Source organism: Saccoglossus kowalevskii, chromosome 16 (assembly GCF_978046115.1).
Source record: "Saccoglossus kowalevskii chromosome 16, keSacKowa6.1, whole genome shotgun sequence".
In the NCBI taxonomy this organism is placed as follows: domain Eukaryota; kingdom Metazoa; phylum Hemichordata; class Enteropneusta; family Harrimaniidae; genus Saccoglossus; species Saccoglossus kowalevskii.
Genome location: NC_140656.1, coordinates 27930038 through 27953631, shown reverse-complemented (window position 1 = coordinate 27953631; position 23594 = coordinate 27930038). Strand labels below are relative to the sequence as shown.

The following is a 23594-nucleotide window of genomic DNA, read 5'->3' as shown; positions in this document are numbered from 1 at the left end:
TGACGACCCGATCTAGGATAAGCTATTGTATTATATCCCGATTTTTTTTTTAAATTATGAAAATTGTCGTGGTTATCCAGATTGTGTATATTATAAAAATGTCGTCAAGCATATGTAAAAACAATTGATCTAACCGTTCTTCATTTCAAATGGATAACCCCTAACCTACCTAGAACACATTAATTATTTTTCAAAGGTGTAAAATCCAATTTTAATTATTTGAAGAAATGTCTGCTTGGTAATTTCCATGGAATGGTAATAATATGGTCATTGCCCTAGTCGGTACATTGAAACACGGTTGTTGTGAAGCTGACAAATCACCGTTATCGTTCACTTGACATCAGCCCACTTCCGTTGCTACTCGACGTCCGTCTGAAAACAAGTACTGTATTTATTTGTATTGCGTGCAAGATTTGGTTCACAGATCTACCACGTGGCTTATGGTTCCTAATAAATCAATCTCATGAGTATATGTGAGTATTGCTAATTTCCAAAAATGAGTTACTAGTGTTCATTTCAGTGTTGTCATAACAACGTTTAGGCAGTAAAAATTAAATTCAGTCGTATTTTCAGAAGAAGCCAAAACGGTGAATATCAAACATTTTTTTCGGCGCATCCGCTACTAGCGTCGACGAGAGTTGTAATAGTGTTTTTCAACAAGCATTGAATAAGCTACAATATAATGTAGGGTGAAGTCACAACTGTCACCAAACCGGCTTTGTGTACTTGCCGTGTGGTATTACGTGCTGTGCACGTCGAGTATTTTAAATGTGACAGCTTGGCTTTAAGGGTGTATTCCCAGTTGATTGACAAGTGTAGTTGGACGTAGTGTATCGTCGGTGAATGAAACGATTGGCCGAAAGTTGTCGGCAGGCCGTAATGAGGGAGGGAATGAAACCGGCTGATGAAAACAGCATATGGGAGGAGCGCCAAATATTTGAAGGTTGATGACGTCATCGTAATTGATCCTTGTTGCCGGGCAACAGACCAGGGGCCAATCAGAAGCGATGAGTCATCTGTCAATCAGCAATGGTTCGCGCCTTTACCAAATAGCGCCAAATGCCCACCCACGACGGGCCAATCCAGGAGTGAAGCCGTACCGTACCCACGTGTCGCCGTTAGCTCCTCTGCACTCCTTCTTTTTTAGCGGGCTTTAGTAGCTGTAGAAAATGGAGGCCGAAAGCCAGCAAACCTCCTCAGGAACCTCAAACGAGATCCCGAATGACCCCGGGTAAGTGTTAGATCGTCACTGGCATCGCTTTTCGTCGCTTCGTAGCGTAAAAAGTGACACAACACAGTCCATCGACGTCTCGTTAACTATGGCCGATTGCGACTCTGTGTTGGTGTTAGCTCGTTGTTTAGCTTGTTTGTGTAGCACTATGTGCCGTGAAAATGGCGTTGGTTGACCCTTTACCATTCTTATTTTTACAGGAAAATGTTCATCGGAGGTTTAAGCTGGCAGACTACACCAGGTGAGCGTTGTGTTATGGTTTAGATTGTAGTGATTTTCGTAGCCGTAACTGTGTCAGATACCGGTACACGCTCATAATTCATACGTTAGTGTGTCATGTATATTGCGTCCGTAGTCCACGCTCTAGCTACTAGTATATGTCCCCAGCTTAAATAACCTCATCTCCTGACGGTGTTTCCCTTTTTCTTCCCTATCTAGATGGCCTTAGAGAGTATTTTAGTAAGTTTGGCGAGGTAACTGAATGTATGGTGATGCGAGACCAAGCTACAAAACGTTCTAGGTAGGTAGATTACGTTAGTTAAAACATCGTAGTCGATGCTGCTGCTGCTGTAGTAGTGTGTAGTTTGTTTGTCTACGTAGTTCCATTTATGTCACGCACACTAGTCACTCTTATTTACTACAGTTTCAGTTAATCGCTCATAGATCCGTATTTCTTTTCTGTCGAAGTGATCATCGCAACAATTCAAAAAAACTGTTAGATACACTGTTACAACTTACGCACGTAACTGACTCTTGCTCTCGTGTTAATGCTGTGTGTCCTTTCCCGTCTTTCCTACAGAGGATTTGGTTTTATTACGTTCAGGGATCCCGCCAGCGTAGAGAAGGTGTTAGCACAGGCAGCGCACGAGTTAGACCAAAAGAAGGTCAGTGTATTACTATAAACAGAACTGTTTGATTTTTAAAGGCCTTGGGTTTTGTTATGCAGTTCCCACTATTTTACAGATCCTACTTTACAGGTCAGCTGGGAAGCATATAGTGAAACGGTAACAACAATGACGAGATGCAATATGAACCTTTTCAGGCCCCCGACACCAACAACGACCACGCGGTTGAAACGTACCAGCTCGAAGTCGATTAGATGTAAACCACATGGTCTGTTTGTGTTTGGCTCGTTCTGTACAATGAGCGGCCATTTTATTTAAAAGCTTGGTTCGGGCAGTAAATAACGAGCGGACGGATTACAAGCATGGCGCTGTTGGCCTCGAAATGTGGACCCCGTAACCTGTATGCTCTAGATAGCGGCACGCAGATTATATGGTGTACTGGTATGTCGCCATGTAGCGACTCTGTTTTATCCCGGATCGTGTTTATGATTAAAAAAAATGGCAGCCACACTTTGTACATCAGAACGTAAATAAATGCTAGCGTGTAGTGTTATAACGATGTTTTAATTAACACGCATCTTGTGTGAATTTCTAATTATAATCAACGGGTAGTATTTGTGTTCATGACTAGATTTTATACAGCGGTGTAACCAATTCAACAAGATAATTATTTACATTTTGTTCATTTTCTTTTTTTTTGACAGATTGACCCCAAAGTGGCTTTTCCTAAGAGGTCTCACCCTAAGGTATTTCATTTAAAAAAAATTCTATGTCACTGATTTGTTCATCACCATAGTTGGCCCACTTGAGGAATTCTGTCATTCATTTGTAAGTTTGCTATGGATCGTCAACTACTGGCTACAAAATCTTTTCAAGACAATAACCCCACTGCTAATTTTTAATGTTTATTCACTACATTTGAGTAAACTGATTTACAAATGACATTTTATTGTAAAACTTGAAGGTCATTGCTGCTAATCTTCACTAAGTGTGTATCTCTTAATTGAATTTGATTTTGTTTTACAAAAGGTCATTCATGGGGGTGATCTTCTACTAAAATCTGAACATTTATAACATTTGTGGGGTTTCATATGTGTTTGCATATCACAGCTGTTACCAGTAGAAATGGATTAGCACAAAAATTCATTGAAATGGGAAATGTGTATCTCAAATCCAAAAAAATCGAAAATAATGTACATTGTGGCCACTTTCTACCTACAAATTTGTGTTTGTGGTGTCAATAAATTTATCTTGTCTGTGTTTGAGATTTTAAGAGGGTTTTGTGTGTGGCTGGGAAGGTCACAGTTCAAGCAAGAGTGAGCTGTTTCAATCTGGCGTACCAGAGGGAGATTTGAAGAGATTTATGTCGGTCATTGGAGTATGCTAGGAAACGCAATGTTTCCTTGACTTCATACATTTCAGTCTATTGTTTTGATAGCAGAAACTTGGCTGGCTGGCTCTCACTTTTGATTAACCTACTGAATTTGACATTTGCATAAATGAGAAGCATTCTTATTATGAATCAAAATGGCAGTGGAATAATAGTCAAAGTAATTATAGTGGAAATTCTATTGATGTATAAAGAGGTCAACAGTTCACTTGGTTATCTCTACTTGGTTTAGTAGTACATGGATACTCAGAGTGTCTGAGTTTAAATGACCAAATACTTTTATTTATTAAAACAATGTTAATTGTGTTAAGGTTTCAGAAATTATTTTCCTAGTGATTGTCGGGAGAGGCCTACATTGGTTTAGATTGGATACACGCAATAGTATTAACTGCTTGTTGTATTCAGAACCCTAGCAACTGCAAAACTTGAATAGTCTTTATTTTCGACCTGTAAAAGGTCATACATCCTGGTACTTTTCTGGGGTTATTTTTAAATTTTTACAATTTTAAGGTTTTGGAAATAGTATTGAGAGTGAACACACAAGTCTTGTCATGTAGTATTCGAGCCCTAACAATGGTACATAATGCAGGTGTGAATTTATTTTTCATTCCTATCGTTTTGGATAAACTACCCAATAACTGAGATATTTTAATGTTATTGGTGAAAAGACCTTCAGCAGTAAATTAAACAGAGTTCAGGTCTTTGTCCACCACTCCTAAAGTCATTTGTTCTTTGCTTTCACAATCAATTAAACAGTATACTGAAAATGGCTTGTTTTATATTTTGAAAGTCAGACTTTCAATGCTTTATTGAAATTTTCTGCTAATCAATAATATTTTTTTATTGATTTTTCAACAAGACACACAAAATTCACTTGAAATTTAAGATTAATTTATCCATCTTGTCATGAATTTTTTATTCACCTTCTTTGTGGTTTTGTCAATGTCATTGGTGGTAACTTCAGGAACAGCTTGACCCTTGTTATGCCCAGTCATTACTTTTAGTGCTTGTGCTATTATTAAGGTTCATTGACTTGTTTGTGTCTGCCCTCCTCAGTCTGTGTAAAACTGTACAGATTTCTATTCACAAAAGGAGATATCATGATGGTCTCAAGACACGATAGAATTACACCAAGCCTTTGATTCACCAGCAGCTTCCAATTCTAAAGCCCTGCTCTTCATTGTTTTTGTTTAATTAATACATTCTTAAAAACTGTTAAACAGGTTGTGTTTATATTTTCACATCATAGCTTATTTGATTTAAAAATATATATTAGTATGGCTTATTTTGTTTATAATTACCAGGGATTCATTTTGTATACAAGAAAGCCAGTGAATCCCGGTCTTTCGTGCACAAAATGTGTGAAATAAACCGATACAACATACAAGCTTAAATAGAGTAGTCTTTCCTGTGACATGCTATATAATTGTGTGTTCAGTGCTCCATCAGATCCAATTCGTTTGGAATATTACCTATTATGTTTTACTTTTTTTCGTTATCGCTTTCTTTCAGATGGTCACAAGAACAAAGAAGATATTCGTTGGGGGGTTATCGGCAAACACAACAGCTGACGACATCAAGAACCACTTTTCTCAATATGGAAAGGTATGTAACATTTTTTTCGTAAATGTTATTTAATTTAATGACGCTGTGTGTAAAGTACCAAGTGTTTCCATTGCCAATCACAACACACACATGTACTTGCACGGTACTGGTTATTTACATGTCAAGAGTGTGGGCCACTGATAATTATGAAGCACCAGTATTTAATTGGTCTGTTAATTAGTGGGATGCCATTGCAATTTGGCATCCAGCAGTGATTTCACATGGAATCTGATTGGATACTGCATGAGGTTTGCTGTTCTGCACTCTCATAAAAAAATGTGCTGGAGGTCTGTTTTTTTGATCAATGAAGAAAACTCATTGGGGGTATATTTAAAAGTTTAGTTACACTGTTGCAAATTGTAGCAGTAAATTGACTATAACAGAATGTTTATTGTTCTTTTGGATATTTATCAAGGTGTTAATGTACTGCTATTATGCTAATGTGCAGATTGTGTATGTCCATTGCCCTGGATGCTCACTCTACAACATTTTTTGCCCTTTTCGAGAATAGAACATCCATTCTTCTTGTGTTTTATCAGGTACATTCCTATATGGTTTAGTACATGACGTATTAGCTGTAGTTTATCCTCTATATGCAATCGGTGATTTCAATAATTTGTATTCATCACAGATTTATTCATTGTGCTGCAATGTCTGATTGTTTAATAGTTTTCACAAACTGCCAAGATGGTGCAGCAACGTGTAATGGTTTAGTAGTTTCACAAACTGCCAAGATAGTGCAGCAACGTGTACTAGTTTAGTAGTTTTCACAAACTGCCAAGATAGTGCAGCAACGTGTACTAGTTTAGTAGTTTTCACAAACTGCCAAGATAGTACAGCAACGTGTAATGGTTTAGTATTTTTCGCAAACTGCCTAGATAGTGCAGCAGCGTATGATGGTTTAGTAGTTTTTGCAAACTGCCTAGATAGTGCAGCAACGTGTAATGGTTTAGTATTTTTCGCAAACTGCCTAGATAGGGCAGCAGCGTATGATGGTTTAGTAGTTTTCGCAAACTGCCAAAATAGTGCAGCAACATGCGATGGTTTAGTAGTTTTCGCAAACTGCCAGGATAGTGCAGCAATGCGTAATGGTTTAGTAGTTTTCGCAAACTGCCTAGATAGTGCAGCAACGTGTAATGGTTTAGTAGTTTTTGCAAACTGCCTAGATAGTGCAGCATCATGCGATGGTTTAGTAGTTTTCGCAAACTGCCTAGATAGGGCAGCAACGTGCGATGGTTTAGCTGTTTGCGAAAACTGCCTAGATAGTGCAGCAACGTGCGATGGTTTAGTAGTTTTTGCAAACTGCCTAGATAGTGCAGCAACGTGCGATGGTTTAGTAGTTTTCATGCCAACATTATTAGTTCCAAGCATGTACACCATGCTGAATAAATTGTGAATGGTGTAATTATAGGACAGCAATGCTAGCTTCGTTTTTTTGCAACCTTTGACCTGTCAATTACATTGGACCAGAGAATGTGATTAGGTGGAAGCCTTTCACGTCCTCTGCTGCATAAACAAGAATGATTCTACCTGGATGTATTGTCTCCCATTCAATTGGAAATTTGCTTTTCATTCGGTTGTGTTTGTTGAATTTTTAATAAGGTGTGTTGGGTTGACGTAGAGTATAGGAATAGAGCTTGCTTTCATCTGGCATTGTTAGCGGTTGTATGAGTGAATAAGGCGACCATGTGTTTACCTTTGTGTTGGATTATGCGACAACATTGTCTAAAAGCCAGCATAGTTCATGCAAGGAAAAAACTCTGTTGGGCTGCCTAGGTACTCCTATACAATTGTTGTTGTAACATACATAGCGGAAACTGTTGTCATAATACCATACTTTTTTTCCCATAATGATTTATTCGGTTCACTTTGTAAAAGGTTGAATTACAACAACCCTATTGCACACTAATTGTATCATCATTCGATCTTTAGCAATACATTTTTGTTTGTCTAATTAACAATGAAAGCAAAACTCTGATCAGGCAATATTTTCTGTGCATGTATTTGAAAATTGGTGTTTAATCTTCTCTCATTTCTTTTTGTTGGGCTGCCGGTTTCACTGAATGAAAAAAAAATATTTAAGTAAATAAGTCAATGTTGCTTGTAGTTCAATCAAGTTTAGATCTCACTGACTTGTAATTATTTTAGTGCACTTCAATATAAAATTCAATTATTTGTTGCATCTGATTAAGGAAATAAAAACACATAACAAACATAACTATGGGTAGACGTTCTATTATAAAATGTGCATATCATATACTTCAATGATTTATTTATATTTAGTTACGAGAAAAAAATCCGGTGCCGTCTACATATCACTGATTGGTTTTCTGTAATTTTCTAAATACTGGTGACTTGCTTACATTTAGTATGACATGGTATCTCCTTGGAGTGCTTAAAGAATTTTGTGAATGGATCATTTTGGAATTGTGCCATAATAGTTCTACCATATTAGCTCTATTAGTAGCACGTACATGACATGAATGTGTCTATTGTCAAATTAAGCCATATATTAATGATCTAAATTAAGTAATGCAATATACAAGTCATGTGTGCCTCTGTTAGATGTGCATTTTCAATGGAGCAAATATGGTGCGAGACTGTCAAGTTTATACAAACTATCTAAAAAATATAAAATATACACATTTCTGATAACAAAGAACTAATTTAGATCTATTTAGATAACATTCTGTTGTTTATCTACCATAATTAAAACTTCCAGACAGAGTATGTTGACAAATTCAAGCTGATAATGTTGGAACCATTTTAAATCCATAAAATTTGACGTTTGAAATTTTAAAGATATCTGATATTGTAACTAATGCCAATATTGACTTTACACTAAGTTTCTGCATTTCGCTGTGTGTTATCCATTTACAGTCTTCTCACGTGTAATGCTTAAAAGAAAAAGTGTATACTCCTCAATCTGAAATTTGGTTTTCTAGTAGAATTGTAATCTCTTAACTAAATCCGAAAATCAGATTTTTTTATACTACTCTGGTGGGAAATTAAAGAATAAATCCCTCAATTCTGCAAGTATTTTAATTGTGACTGGACCCAAATTAATTTGATTGTTAAAATAGTGATTGGTGGCAATTTAGTGGCGCATTGTTTGCAAGGCAATTATATTGCGGCTGTGTTTGTGTTCAATATGAAGGAATCTGTTAAAAGGCTATAAAATACATTATTGCTGATTGTTATTAGAATGGGATGAAAACTACCTTAATTGCTTAGGAGTCATCAAGGGGGTTGAGACGGGCATATTCCTGTCATTATTACCACCACACCTAGACAATACATTGACTTTCCTGTTTCTGTGTGCTGTTTGTACGTATAGTTGAGCGAGAAAAATTATAAACACGTATGTAAACTAGATTATTTTCTTCACTGCAATTCTTAAATGTTCAACTAAAATTCATTTTTAACTTCCAGAATTAAAACCAGACCAGTATCACTTTAATTGTCTACTATATTGAGACCTTTGCTTGCTCTCAACATGTTATGCGTTTTATGTATCTGTAGATGGCTACTTCATCAATATGCAGATTTTTTTGGTCCTCCTAATGGGTTTTTTGAGCACTGCATCTCACCATATATTATTATGAGATAGCATTGAAAGTTAGAGAGCAAGTCTCTAGCGCTGTCACTAATATGTTTCTACTTATTGTGAATAGCATGGTTTTCAAGCTATTTGGGTCTACTGTTGTGTGTAACTCGTCAATTTGGCCGAGAATGACACAGTGCAGCATTTTATTCTAATCTGTCTACATTGTAAATGAAACGTATACTTTGATCACTTTTTATATGGGTTTTGCTATTACCTAATGAATTCAGTAGGGACATCTTGCCTACATTGGTTTCAATTCCATTTCTCCATAGAGTTTCTGATTTCCAAACCACATTCAAAGGGGATGCATTATCCAAAATGGAAAATTGAAAAAAAAAAGAAGTTTTAAATCAAATTGTAGAATGAGATATCCTGCCCCCACAGGAATGTGTGCATGTCTGAATGTTCTAAAAGTGAATTGCTTGAAGTCTCCAATCAGTTGTAAGGCAATTTATGGTTAAATTTCATATAATTGCACATGTTTTAAAGGTATTGCTAATTGAGCTGCTAAGGTCTAGTCTTTATTTCAATGTATATGTTCAGTAGATGTTGTATAAAAGAAAGGATTCTTGATAATTTGAAGGTGGATAATTAGATATTTACTAAATTATCATTTATTTTCTTTGGATCCTTTGATCTTAAACATGTATTTATTGCAAAGGACTTAAAAAGCGTGAAATTCCATAATAATTCAATAGTGACATATCTGCTGACTTCAGTGCAAAGCTTGGCTTTTCTATGTCTAAAATTTCCAGTAATAGTCTTGAAAAGTAAGATTTCTTTTGCATCGCAAGCAAATGTATTGCATAAAATTGCATATTTTAAGGATGGTAGTCACTGTGTAGTGTGGGGGTCAAGTACTCAGTAAACAGTATCTAAAATACTAGAAAAGATATTTCAGGAGATAAGCACAGATTAAACTTGGTTGTGATTTTAGCTGGTAGGTATTCAGGGTTTAAAATTAAATTTGTACCTTATTGATCCATGTATGTAGTCCACTCATTTGTTTATGGTTCAAATAACAAAATCAACTATTTTACAAGAATAAACATCTGTGTGATATGTATTTTTTGGTTAAATTTTAGTGTGCATTGAGAAAAAAGTACGTACAACATGCTTGTCACATAACTACCACCTGATTGCATACTCGTTAAACCATAACAACTCGACAATTGGTTAATATTGTGTTTCGTTGATGTTCAAATACAGATACATGCAGTTTGTATCAAGATCCATGAAATGACTGTTGAACGAATGCAAATTACTTTCAAATTGCTCCCATAGATATGAAAGAAAAGAACTCGGCTCTATCAAATATATGAATCTTTTATTCCATTGTTTGTACACAATTATTTTGAAAGGCCTTCACTTTAAAAAAAAAAATAGTGTGTTGGAAAATGAATTTTTAAACAAAGCCACTAAAAAGGTATTCAATTTCTTATTCAGAAATGGACTCTGCTTTCTTTGACATAAAATGCTATATTATTGGAATTGTGCCATTAGCTCTAATTTCGCTCACCAAATCCTGCCATTTCTGTGACTGTTTGTCGCTGCATGTTTGCTGATCACCTCGTTTATACCTGCTACGTCAACTAAGTAATGCCAATGCAATTATAAAATAGTAATGTTTGTGAAAGTTGTTTTAGAACCCCTGTCAATGTCCCTTCATCATATGCTTCCCATGATACATCTGACAATAATATGGTATTGTAAGTCTAACCTTCAAAATCAGAGATTAGTCATACTTAGTGCCCATTTTGATAGAAAAGAATGTTCACAGTATAACAAGATACATTTGTCTATTTGTAAATAAATGACAGTTTTGCCCAGCTGTATGAAAACAATTTAGTTGGATTGATGCTCATATGTAGTTTTCTTCTATTCTATGCTTTACGTTTCGATAAGTGCCTTATTTGTGATTCAGATCAGCGTGACACAATTATTTTAATGCTGAGATAATTCATAAATGTTTTTGTTTATAGATAAATAAAAATTGCCCTCATTTTAAAATGTTTAAGCCATTAAATCTGAAATAAGTTATTCTATATGCAGAATGTGAGTCTCATTTGACATACTTGAAACAATTCCCCTCTCAAAATATACTTCAAATATGAACAGAAAAAGTAGCTATTTGGAAACAGGAATGTATTGAAATAAATGCTCACATTTGTTGAGATTATAGTACTTGATGTAGCATCAAATAGCTGGTTGAAATTCCAAAGAAGCTTATGTATTTGATATTGAAACTGTATCTGGATATTAATACTTGCAGAGAGAACTAGCTAAAAGCGGCAAATACTTGAGAAAAGGTTTAAAATATGGCTGAACTAACAAGGGTGTTCGCTTTCTTTAATTAGTAGTAGCAGGTTATTTTATCTACTGTAGCCGTTGTTGGGGTCAGTGATTTTCCACTATTAGTGATCCCTGTTGGCTATTTTTGCTGGTATAATATTGTCTCTGTATGTCAGTCTCTTGCCATGATTACCAGCATGAAATAAGACATTCCTGAAATTCTATGTGCTTCATTGATGGAAGCATATTTGAATCAAAAAAGTACCCATCCAAGATTTTACTATCAAGAGGTATTAACCTATCAAAGTAGAATCAAATAAAATTTAATGTCTAAGGTGTGTGTTTGAATATTATAAGCCTATTTTCTCATAACCGCACCCTTTAATTCCGTTGAATTATTTTCAACTTCATGCAGTAATTTAAGAAACATGCTCTGCTCAAGTCTTGATGTTAAGATGCGCAACAAAGAGCTTTTTACTAGTCTACTGATTTGAGGGAGGGGCATGTTTTATCCCCAGTAAACACCGCCCCCCCAAATAACTGCCTATATGTGAAATTGTACATGCAAGACCCTCAACTTAGACAACTTAGATCATTATATTATAGAATGGGTTATATTCATATTCAACTTCAATCTGAATTATTTAAATTGTGTGATATTATTTTATTCAACCTGTGAAAAAGTGGGAATATTCTCTTGTGTAAATGTCAAGGAATTTGAAATTACCAGGCCTGCTCACTTGTATAGAACACTGTTATTCAAATGTTTCAGGCATGCGGTCAGTGACTTTATTGAAATGACAGCCAGTTGTAGTGTGAATTCCCTTTTCTTCTCACCTCCGGTAATGCATAAAATACAATTGCTAATTTACAGCATGTCAGCCCCTTTTCTGTGTACATTTCAGTGGCAAAGCCTCTTTCCATTCTCGCATCTTTAAGCAGGCAGAGAGTACAGTGTCCATACCCAACTTATAGGTCACAATTTCAATTTGCATAAACTGTTCTTTATATAACAGTATGAGTCATCATACTGACGACAAGCCAGGCAGGTAGGACCGATAAATGGTTGATTAGTGCTAAAGTCGGCACAACTTCAATCATGCAGCTGATGATCTATCCAAATTGCAATCAAGTTCAAATAAGTCATTAAATGGACCTTGTATTTCTTCCAAATCTTCAAAATATAAATCAGTAATTCTTGTAAGGAGTTAATTTTATTTTGACATAATTTTTATTATCTTATTAAAACAAGTTTCCTTCTGTTCATTAACAGGTAATATATTAAACCAGTTAGATTACAGTTTGAGTTTTCTATTCAAATATGTATAATAGGCTAGGTAATTTGCAATTGAACGTGGTTTCGTGCGCAAATTCAGCTTCAGTATGCTACTGACCCAAACCACAGCTGGCCATTCCGTTACTGTTAATAACATGTTATTAAATCAAATTCCTCAGTGTTTGGAATCTTTTCAGTGCCAATTTTAGCTCTGATTGTGTAAGTCTGCAAATAGATGTGCTTTTCACATCCCTTCTTATTTGTTTTGAAATAATAGAATCCATCTGTTGTAAAATGCTTCTGTTTGACCTCTGACCTCCCTTGTATTCTGCCATACTTTGAGAAAACCCTTCCATGATGGTTTATCTTGCATATTTAATCACGGTTCCCATCATGCATCATACCCATTCTTTGATATATTTTTGTTCATGTGCTCGAAAATTAAAATTGGGGATTACCGTATATTAGCATTTTTATGGGTGGTGAGAAAGTTCAGTAGAATTGAGTATCTGGTCAGTAATCAGAAATGGGGCCTATATATAAATGTAATATTTAGCAGAAGAGAGAGAAAGGGAGAGGGGTTAAGGTGGTGTTGAGAAGAAGCACATTGTTGCACATCCCCAACATAATGCCTAATATTAAATCCAACTTGTTTTTTTTAAACATCTTGTGGTGTTCATTACGAGATTAGGTTTCCATGTACATGTCTTATTTATTGAAGTGGCTTTACACTGTAAGGTGGCGCAGTGCTGCCCTGATTCAAGTAGTAGCCGAAGCCTATTACTGGCGTTCCCTTGTCCCCAAAAGCGTCTAATGTTCTCATGTACTTGTTAGACTACAGTCTCACCTGTCGCCTCAAGTACTTCTCTGCAATAAAAGAATGGATTTCTTACATGCATCTATTCACCATCACAATTATGTACCTTTCCTCTAGTGTAATGTCTATTATTTCTTCAGGCTGTGATTTTTTTTTCCATATTTATAGAAACTCCATTATGCTTCGTCGTCATAGATGTAATTCCATTATGTGATTAAATTGTTTCATATTATGCATAAGATTTGGTTCATAACAAAGATACCCCCCCCCCCCCCCAAGTTTTCCAGAGAAGTTATGTATATTTACCTTATCAAACTCGCCCAGGATGCTAAAACCATAAAAAGGGACATGATAAAAGGGGTGAGGTGAACTGAATGTGTGACATTCATGCTTTGTGACCACACCCTCTTTAGTCTTCCTATTATTTGCAGCCAGTTTTCCAATTAGGCACCTCTTGGGCATCAGACTATTTTATTTTTATCTCAAATTTTTTCCATGCACCTAAATGAACTTGTAGTTTTCAGGCTGTCAAAAAGTGTTTCATGATAACCACAACTCAAAATTCCTGCAAGCCAAATCATCTAAAGTTCAACTCTTTAATATTTAACACGGACGTGCTATAGCGCCTTAGAGGATCAATTCGGTAACTCTAAGTTCTATCAGTTAATTACCATAGCTAACATACTTGGATCCGTTGTACATGCAGTCTTGCCGACCAGCAGGTAGAGAAGTTAAAGGTCATATAATACAAGATAGTATAATTAGTTGATCACTAATTAGTCTGATGAGAAACTGAAATTTGTTCACCTCTGGTTGGAAGGTTGTCTGTGTCACATGTCTCGACATTCTTGTTCCAGCCAGCATACAGAGTGCCGGTGTTAATAAAAGTCTGACAATCAGATGAAAAAAAAAAAATTTTCAACAATTTGTCAGGTGGATTTAACCTGCCTGATTCTGTAATTTTTACAGCAATATTTGTTGCTTGGCGGCATTCTGTTTTAAAATTAATTAAAATGGTTGGGCAGTTATGTTTTCATTAAAACTGCTGTGTAAAGTTAAACCATGTTTGACCACACCACAACACAGCATAACATTCATTTGCATTCACAGAGCTTTATACAAGGTAGATAATAATGAAAAGCTTTTAAAATAAATAAAGGTATTGAAGGTGTTCAGTGAAAGACTTGAAAAGATGTGGTTGGAGTGTTGTTTTGGGGGCACACCCTCTCGTGAGAGGAGTTTTGCTGACTGACATTGTGGTAAAGCTTGTTGAAGCTTTTACACCACAATCTATAATAGGCAATATCAATACAGAGAACTTGTCAGTTGATAAAAACACTGCTTTACTTAGTCAAGTAGGGATTTTCTTTTGGTTTCAAAGAAGGAAAGCTGTCTTTTTATTGAATGCTGAAAGTTTCTTATAAATATAATTTTGTTTTCCAGAAACAAATTTTTTTTGAACATGTATATCATGTATGTTCAATATATTTTGAACATTGTGTTTAACAAGTTGGGTTTGATTACACTTGTCATGGGACTGTTCTTTCTATCAATTTGCCTGTTGTGACATGCTTATTCTTTTATGTCATAGTACATTTCACTACTAGTTTTTGTAGATATGAACTTGTTCATTCATGTCTTAATTTGAAGCTAGATTAGTGCTAGAAAGATGCAAATTCAGGGTTTGTGCTAGTGTCTCAGCAAGATGAGTCCCACTTTTAAGAAATTGAAATTTGACCCTGGATAACTTTATTAGAGATTGGACCCTAACTTACCTGCAGAACTGGGTTCCTCTTCAATAATTGGAGTCCGGAAAGCAAAATGTGGGGGTTAACGCAATCCCTGAAATTAAGAATTTGACATTCTCTCAATACTAAATTGGGACTTGTATGTAGGCATATTTAGCATGTAACTGCACAAATTTGTAATAGTAATTACCATATTTGATGTTCTGGCATGTTTCAAACTCCTTGGTTATTCAGTCAGTTAAGTGTCTAAAACAGTGTCTTGCAAGATATCGATATTAACCTGAGTATGCATAAATTTTGGAAGGAAAGATGTAGCAACTAAATTTTAGTGCTCAAATTGCACAAAGTGATCTGTGAAATCACTTGTTTCAACATCAAAATGCATCATAATTTTATCATGAATGTCACTTACTACTATAGAAAGATTTAACCATGATATTCATTTAAAACTGCCATGACTACCGAACAGAGATTTATCCAAAATAAAACCGTTAATCTCAACTGTTGGTGAGGAACAATGTCTTCGCAAGATAGACAATAATTTACATAATACGTAAGCATGCAGGATTAACACTTTCCTTCAATGTCTGCAGGTAAATGAGTGGGCAATTCAAATTGCATTTCTCATTATGCACTGGTGCAATCCATGGCATAGTATTTTAAATACTAGTATGTCCTCTTTACCCATTATGCAATGCAAGAAACAGTATAACATCCAATATCTCATTTGTTTGTAATGGAGCTACTGAGAATTCTTGTTGAAGTTTTGTTTGTTCATTAGTGTTCTTGTCACAGCTGTAAGTAAATGTGAATAGTGTTGGCCTTTGAATTGATGAAGCTGTTCTCTAGAAACCAAATGAGATGATGATGAAGATAGATGATGTTGAAATGAGAATAAGATGGATGCAAGTTCAAAAGGAAGTCCATTTACTGATAGAGCTCAGAAAGATCTTTATCAATTTGTGAATTGGCTTGCTTGTCCATCACTTACTGGCTCAATGGGTTCTCAGCAGCCCTGGCGAGACATGTCAATGTCATGATAAAAGTCCATTTGTATTTATTTTTCTGGCAGCATGTCACTAATGCTTTCAGGGCTAGTAACATTAAACATATCCTGTATCTGTTAGTTTGCTCAAAGTCCTGATTGCTGAGAGGTAGTGAGGATCTGGAAACTGATTATTCTATAACAGTTTTATTATGTCTCAACCGCTTTAATTTTTGGGTAGAATTACATCCTTGTAGGAGTGCCATTTTTACTGTTTAGAACTCAATGATTTTATCTCCTGTTACAATGCACTGTTACTTTATTTCATAATCCTGGAAGTATTATAAATTTGCTATATTTTAGAATTAGTGGAGGTCTCCTGAGTGAAATAGGCTTCAGACCGAAGCATAGTAGATGAAGCAGAGCTAATTGGTGAATTGTTCTGGGTGATGTTTTTCAATTTCACATTCAGCTATTTTCTGAAAAATAATTGGTGCAGTTAATACACACGTGTTGGGGCTGAATTAGTTATTCAGATGACCTTTAATATATCAGCATTCTGATTGGTCGATAATTATCATCTAGTACATTAATATTTAATAAGGATTATAAGGTAACATACTGTATTAAAAATAAAACCTTTTATTCAAACAGTTAATTTTTCTTTTCCATGAAAGTGATGTACACAGAAATTTATGTAATTATTAACAGAAAAACAAGTCTCCATAGAAACAAATCCTAGGTCGTGCTTTATCAGTCACCAAGAAGATTTCTGCCCAAATTGATCACTGATACATGTTAGTTATACAACATGGTGTCAAACCATTTTGTTGTTTTGTTATATTCTATAACGATATGTTATGGGGTATTGTTTGATTTAAGTGCAAAACTGAATATTTAAGAATGGACTTGGTTTTAAAGAGTTCTAATTGGCCATTATTTTTTATAATTTCTAGGTTGCTATTATATATTTTTAATTTTACTTATAAATCATTGTTTATCTGACAACTCTAATCTAGATATGGTAATAAGGTAGATTAACCTGTTTTGCAATAAATGACAAAATTACATCAATCTTCTTGATTTTGTGTTCCATGCTACTGGTGTTTGTAGCCTGCTAATTTTCAATTAGTTAAAAGCTGATGAAACTGTATTATTTAATACTGTACAGCCGTTGTCTACTACACATTGCATACTCTGTGAAACAAATACTGAGTTTACAATTTGACTTTTGTAGTATCACAGTATGGTGCAATGTTTAGCGACTGTGTTCATGTTTCTGTATACAAATACCATGAAATTGCTTCATGCAGTATACTTGATAAGAATTGTCTGGATGTTTGTAATATTTTGGATCACTTGAGAAGAACAAAACCTGTCTGTTATGGATAGTTCCAGGGCTGAAAGCCCTCACTATGGATAGCGATAGGAAAAAAAAATATTCCCCCCCCCCTACTAAATTTACAATAGTTGTATGTAATTAACAGAATTCATAATTCTGTATATTCCTTATTATTTGTTACACACTCACTTAATACACAATGTATGTATGTAAGTGACAAATGTGTGTCAATGATCAAATCAAGTTGTGTTTTAATAATCCAGTATATAATAAAATAATCCAATTTTTGTTTTTAATGCATTTCTATTGAAGATGTGCTTCTAATCGATCAAATATGGTACATAGTAAAGTTTCTTAATAGTTTTTATTCGAAATTTAACAAAGTGATGTACTTTAGCTGGCAATAATAAAGCGCTTGTTCTAGCAACTGGCCAGAGAGGTCATGTGAGAATTTGATCCGTGCTAGGTGAGAAGCACTCCACAGGAAAGTAATCTGGAATTAACTTCCACTCGATAGCACTTGCTTTTAATAAGAGTACAATAAAGGGAGATTGGAATAAGGGATGAGTTGTCTAAAAACCATATGTTTGTTTACTGCTTTCTTAACACACACCAGAGATTTCATAGTACAGGTCAGGGGGTAGCATCAGTGTCATAATTTTATTCATAGCTAGTCGGAAATTGTTGCCCAGAGAAGCTTGTTTATTAGAGCTCTGACTTGAATATTACACTTTGTCATCACATTGCAATTAGCCAATCAAATTCATCACTGTAGCATGCTTCATCCTGCATATATGATGTTAAGGTTGGTTTTAGCATTTTGAACACTTTGTGAAAGTGAGAAATTAGGTTTGCCTGCAAATGAAAATGGTGAGTTGATTAGTTTGTGTGGAAATTATATTGACAGATTATGAGATTCCACATTCCATGATAATGAACTTTTCTCAATAAAAATCCAATTCACCCTGATATCTTCTCCACTCCTCTCTGGATTTTTTCAAGTGTCAGTTAATGTAATAATTTAGAACATAAAACAAGAAATAACCACAGTTTCCCATGTACATCATAATGTAATTTTTACTAATTCATCTTAGGATATTTAGTAAATTTTGAACAAAAATCACATTCTACTGCATTTACAGAGAACATAGAATTTTATTGTGCGAGGTGAACTAGCTGCCATTTTGTATGGTGTAATAATATCTCTAGTTTCACATCCCCTTTCAATCTATAATTCTGTGTGCAGTTTATTGTGTTGTTTCTTTTTTATTAGTTAAAATTGACTGGATTCAAGAACATTTATTTTTAGAATATTATTTGCACATAAAAGTCGGGCCACCATTTCAATATGTCTGCCATTAAGTTTGTTTGACTTTGTCTGCTTGGCATGCTAGTGTGACCTTTCTAGGACTGGCTTGTGTTAGAGTTGTTAACAGTAATGTCCAATTCATAGTGTAATTTGAGACTCTTATTCTTTCCCACCAAGCTACTATGAGATTTATTTTGAATCTGTTGTAGGTGTTCTCTTTGTTGAAAGTGAATGTTTTTAGGGTTGATACTACCTCGTATTAAAATTACTCTAGTGTGGACGTGTGGCAGTATGGTATTGTGAAAAAAGCAGTTTGGTTTTGCCAGATGATTTCTGCCACATGGTCAAATAAAAGTTGCTGGCAGTATTTAAAATCCACTATTTTTTTTATCTTGTATTTAACAAGATTATAATCCTAGTTTGCATATATATATATTTTTAATATTAAAAAAAAACCACTATTTTACATGTAGAATGAGTGCCAGGATAATGTGTGTGAAATAGGGCAATAAAACGCATGGTTAGATATGTAAATGTTCATATGCACCGGGAATTAGTTTGTTGCAGGTTATAGGATAGGTGACAGGTCATCGGGTGGAGGCAAATTTACCCAGAAAGCTGTTCTTCATTGATTCACATGTATGATCAATAGATATACAATTTAAAGCTATGAAAAACAACATCACTAGGGAAGTAAACAAGTGAACAGATTCAGAATGCATTCTGACCATAAGGCTTAAGTAAATCGAGATACTGAATACTGTTTAGTGATAGCCAGGCATTGTTTAGTTGGAGAGCAACAAATGTGAATGCGTTATAATGGGTCAAAGCCCCCGTAATGTTTCCTATCAATTAATTTTATGTCAGACCTGCTTCTTTGTCGATGTTGGTTCATTGTATGTATTCAATTTTGAAAGACTGTTTTGTGGTGAGCAGCTCCTTAGAAACAGGAGTCGCCAACAGGGTACTAATTTTATATTGAAGAGGGTTAAAAGTGTGTGGCAACTTGAAGAAACAGAACTGTCCTGAGATTGGTATGGCTACAAGAATATAGTTTCAAGTTGTTTAGTCTTTGGCAGATTTACAATTGCTGACCAGGAAAGCATATCCAGCCATGTTTCGCTTAAAAAAATAAGTCTCTCTCAGAAAAGTAACAGAGCTTGTGATAATAAATCAAGTGGGAACAATTCTTTGCATTAATTATTCTCTGGTTTCCAATTCTGCTATTTTCTCCATTGAGTAAAATCCACTAAATTAAATCCACATGAAAAAAGAAAAAAAGATTAAAACTCATTGTCCTCCAGGGTCATGAACCTAAAACCTATTGTTATTGCTAAAAGCCGCAAAATAATTAAATTAAATGCCAGTGAATGCAATTGTTTCACAGTAAATCACACATAATAGCAAATTATAGTGATACTTTTTTTAATTATTTACAATGAAGTCCTTAATAATCATAGCAATGTGGTTAATAACTAGCAATTCATATTCAGTACTTCACTGTGGTACTGTTGTCAAAGTAGGATTAAAGGGATAACAAGTACAGTACACTACTAGTGTACTCATGGCTTTCTAGAATAATTATCAAATTCCCATGTAAAGTTGGTACTGTACATGATTATTACTTAATGTGTATGATATCCACTACATGTATAACGATTGATATAGTTTATACAGTCTATCAAATATAGATGCAAGTTGACATTCCCCCCACCCCCGAATGTTTTCAGTAAAATGAAGAATATTCTCAATAAGATGCATCCAATTTCAATTATTTAATTATCTCTCAATCTGCATAAAATGTTTATTTAGTCCATTAAATTCGGATCATGTCCTATCTCAAGTTGAATCAGTCCCTTGAGCCAGAGTTGTAAGTGGAATTTAACCACCCCTTTGATGTAATGGAACAACCCTCTAAGGGAACATTAAAAAAAATGACTTGCATTGTTGATGAAGTTTTAGTGGCTGGAGTAAGACTGTCTGCTTGGGTGTGTGTGGTACTGTGTGAAATGAAATAACAGCACAGCACACACAACTTGAAGATGTATATTATTAGAAGATTTAAATTAGAATTTGAAAATGGGACTTCTTAACCATATTCTGAAATCACTGTTCTGTGATGTACTGCAATGATTGCCTTATTTGAAGTAAAGTGCACATCAACTGAATTTATAGAATATTACTAAATTGTAAAATGAAAGTGGTCGGAAGGCATCTAGAATTGTGATTTCCTTGGCCTGAGGGATATGAAGCCCTAACATGAATATAAAGGGACTTGGAAGCACAGTTTTGCTTGATAATGAGCTGCCTGTGTGAATCTTTGGGAGAATTTTTAAGGCAACTTTCATTTATTGCCCCCTGTTGAAGGTAAAGTTGTTGTTTTTTTTCAATTCTGATTAAATTAATATTACAGTATGTTATCTGTTCAATTTTCACGAACAACATTGATTATGACTAAAAACCTAAAGAACTGTAGTGAAAAATTAGCGATGTTAAGACTAGATTCTAATAAAGTTTAAAGGCTAAAGCTAATGCCGTATGTTTGCATATCGGCTTGACCAAGTGTCTATGCTACAGTTAGGTTTCTACAGTAGACGAACCAATGACCAACCTTATTTTATGTTTTATTCCATGAATACAATGCACATGCAGAAAGAACATGTTGCACAATATTTAACTGTGCAATGTTCACAATATTTTCTTGCTAAATGTCATCCCAGAGGGTGCTTAGTGAGAGCTAGTTGTTTGCACACACTTTGTTTGTCCATACTTAAAAACAAGTCATATGTAGCACAGACTAGCTTTTCATAGTACAGGCCAATGTTTTTGAGCTCTTGCCTTGTTTTAAGGTGCTTTGCACAAACTGGTCTATTTTCTCTGCCAGTTATCAATATTTCCCCCAAATTTCAACAATTAGCAAAATAAATCAATCCACAGTATTGAACACTATTTTTTGCTCCATTTATGTTACTGTTAACACTTTCACTGTAAGAAAATTTGTGAATATTTATTGCAGTGAACATTTTACTGAGCTCTTTAATTAAAACTGGGAAGTCGTATCGACTTTTCTCTTACAATATAAACCATCATATCGTGAGGATTCCTTGCAATGAAAATTTTCACCAAGCCTAGAATAATGTACTAGTCTCATTCTGCTTAGTATTTGTCACAGTTTATTTATTCAGATCTCCATTACATCTTTAGTGTCAGGCTTTTCTTTTGAGGTGTCAGTTTAAAACAGGATATTACTTATTGTGGTTGTGTTTTAATACCCCTAGATACTGTTGCTTCATGTTATTGAGCAATGCTGTTGATACAAAATTTAATTTGCAAAGGCAGAAAAAGAAATATGAGCTTTCATTGTTGTATACTCGTGTAAAATGAAATGTCATCTGATGCAAGATATTTGGAGTAGATTAATCTGCGGCTTTACAACAGAGAAGAAATTTCCTGTTTAACTGCAATGGAGAAAGTTATCATTGCGAATGTTGATCTTTCGTGTGATTATATTGTTCAATGGCAAAGCTCACTGATGCTAATTCTTTTGTACCTGTGTCACCTTGCCTACGTAGTAAAAAGTCGATTTATTGAACAAATTCTTATCTCTTTGGCGCATCCTTTTATGCAGGTTTAGTTAGCTACCTTCACTGTTGCTCGATTTTTAGATGTTCATTATCTTGTATTCAAAGCTGAGCATTTCAATCAAAGGATGACTGGCTTGCTTTCACCTCTTGTGTGAAAAGGTCAGTCAATGTAAAAGGAAACTGAGAATGGAAGAAGTATGTTAGTAAGCACTTGTGATAATTTGTTACAATAGTTGGGAGGTTTGTTACAACGTATCAATGGACACTGTTAATGCAAGGACATTATTCCTTCAATAAGAATTCAGTTTTATGTTTGTGGAGTCTTTACAAATATCTTGCACTTGAGTATGGAGTATCCTTCTTTGCATAAAATTGGGTAATATGCACTCAAGCCATGGTTACTTTGGTGTAATGACTTTCATAGTTTGAGAAACTTGATTCTTATCACTTGGACATAGAAAAATAAAATAACCATAGATTATTTGTCATTTATATTAGAAAAACAAATGGATATCATGTCAATGCATTTTGTCCAATTAGTATGTGCCAAGACTAGATTGAGCATGCTTTGCAATAAATTTCTTGCTATTCTATTTGGACACCGTGAATAATCATTAGAAGCCAGCAGTTCAATGTTTTCACACATCAGGCTGATGAAATTGATGACACGCGATCATAAATCATTGTTATTGAGAATGATGTCATGGGCTTCATTTATATCTTAGTGTGTGCAAGCCATATCCCTGTTTGTGATTGTCAAACAAAACTCAATGAGATTTCATCATTCATCTGAATATGGAATGGATTAGGCATGATCAGATAAACTTTTCTCTACATCAATAAATCTCTCCCTCTGATAAGCTGCTTTGCTCTGTAAATCTTATTTCTAGGGAGGTATGAGATGACAGTCAGTTTATATTTATATCATGGTAGTAGTTTATAAGGAGAAATCACTCTAAAAAATATGACATCCACAGATAATTTCCATATTTAGTGCGTTTATTTTTTCCCAGATGGCTGGGCATATTTAAGTATAAAAATTGTATTAATCCTCCCAAAAAAGCTGTGAATTCTTCAGTTGGAAGTAGCAGTTGACGTCTAATACCTGTACTTATTGTAAGAGTAATATTTGGAGTTTTAATTTGAATGCCAACTAAAATACATTAAGCTTATATCACATAACAACAAAAAGGGTTTAAATTGCCTGGACTGATGTATGTATGTGTGTGTGTGTGTTTGATATTCTGACTGTGTCAATGAAGTGCAAGGTAATAAAAGTAATCACTTTAGTCATCTGTTAATAGAATTGAGATTAATCTATTCTACACCCACCTTGCTTACCTATATTTTCATCACTAGTTTTGTTTTGCTTTCTCTGTTTATTTGACACATCAATTTAATTTGTTCCTAGCTTTTGTTTTACCTTGTATCTTAAATCTGTTTGGTCCCTAGCTACTTTTTTACCCTGTATCAAAAATCTGTATCTTACTGCTGAATTAAAGGTTCAGTTGACTGAGTGTTATGGAGCTCTGGCAGTGTATTTCAAATTTCTAGCAATGCATC

The 23594-nt window shown here is 34.8% G+C and overlaps 1 protein-coding gene across 12 annotated transcripts in view; it reads left to right on the top strand.

The window, feature by feature from the left end:
• The first annotated feature begins 1040 nt into the window (after window positions 1-1040).
• msi2 (musashi homolog 2) overlaps window positions 1041-23594 on the top strand; it is a 92241-nt gene continuing 69687 nt past the window's right edge. For 10 of the 12 annotated variants that reach the window (XM_085490836.1, XM_085490831.1, XM_085490834.1 and 7 more), the window contains exons 1-6: window positions 1041-1231; window positions 1432-1472; window positions 1670-1751; window positions 2031-2115; window positions 2781-2822; window positions 4979-5071. In XM_085490836.1, the coding sequence (XP_085346962.1) occupies window positions 1170-1231; window positions 1432-1472; window positions 1670-1751; window positions 2031-2115; window positions 2781-2822; window positions 4979-5071 (405 nt within the window). In that variant the 5' untranslated portion in view covers window positions 1041-1169. 12 annotated transcript variants of the gene reach the window in all.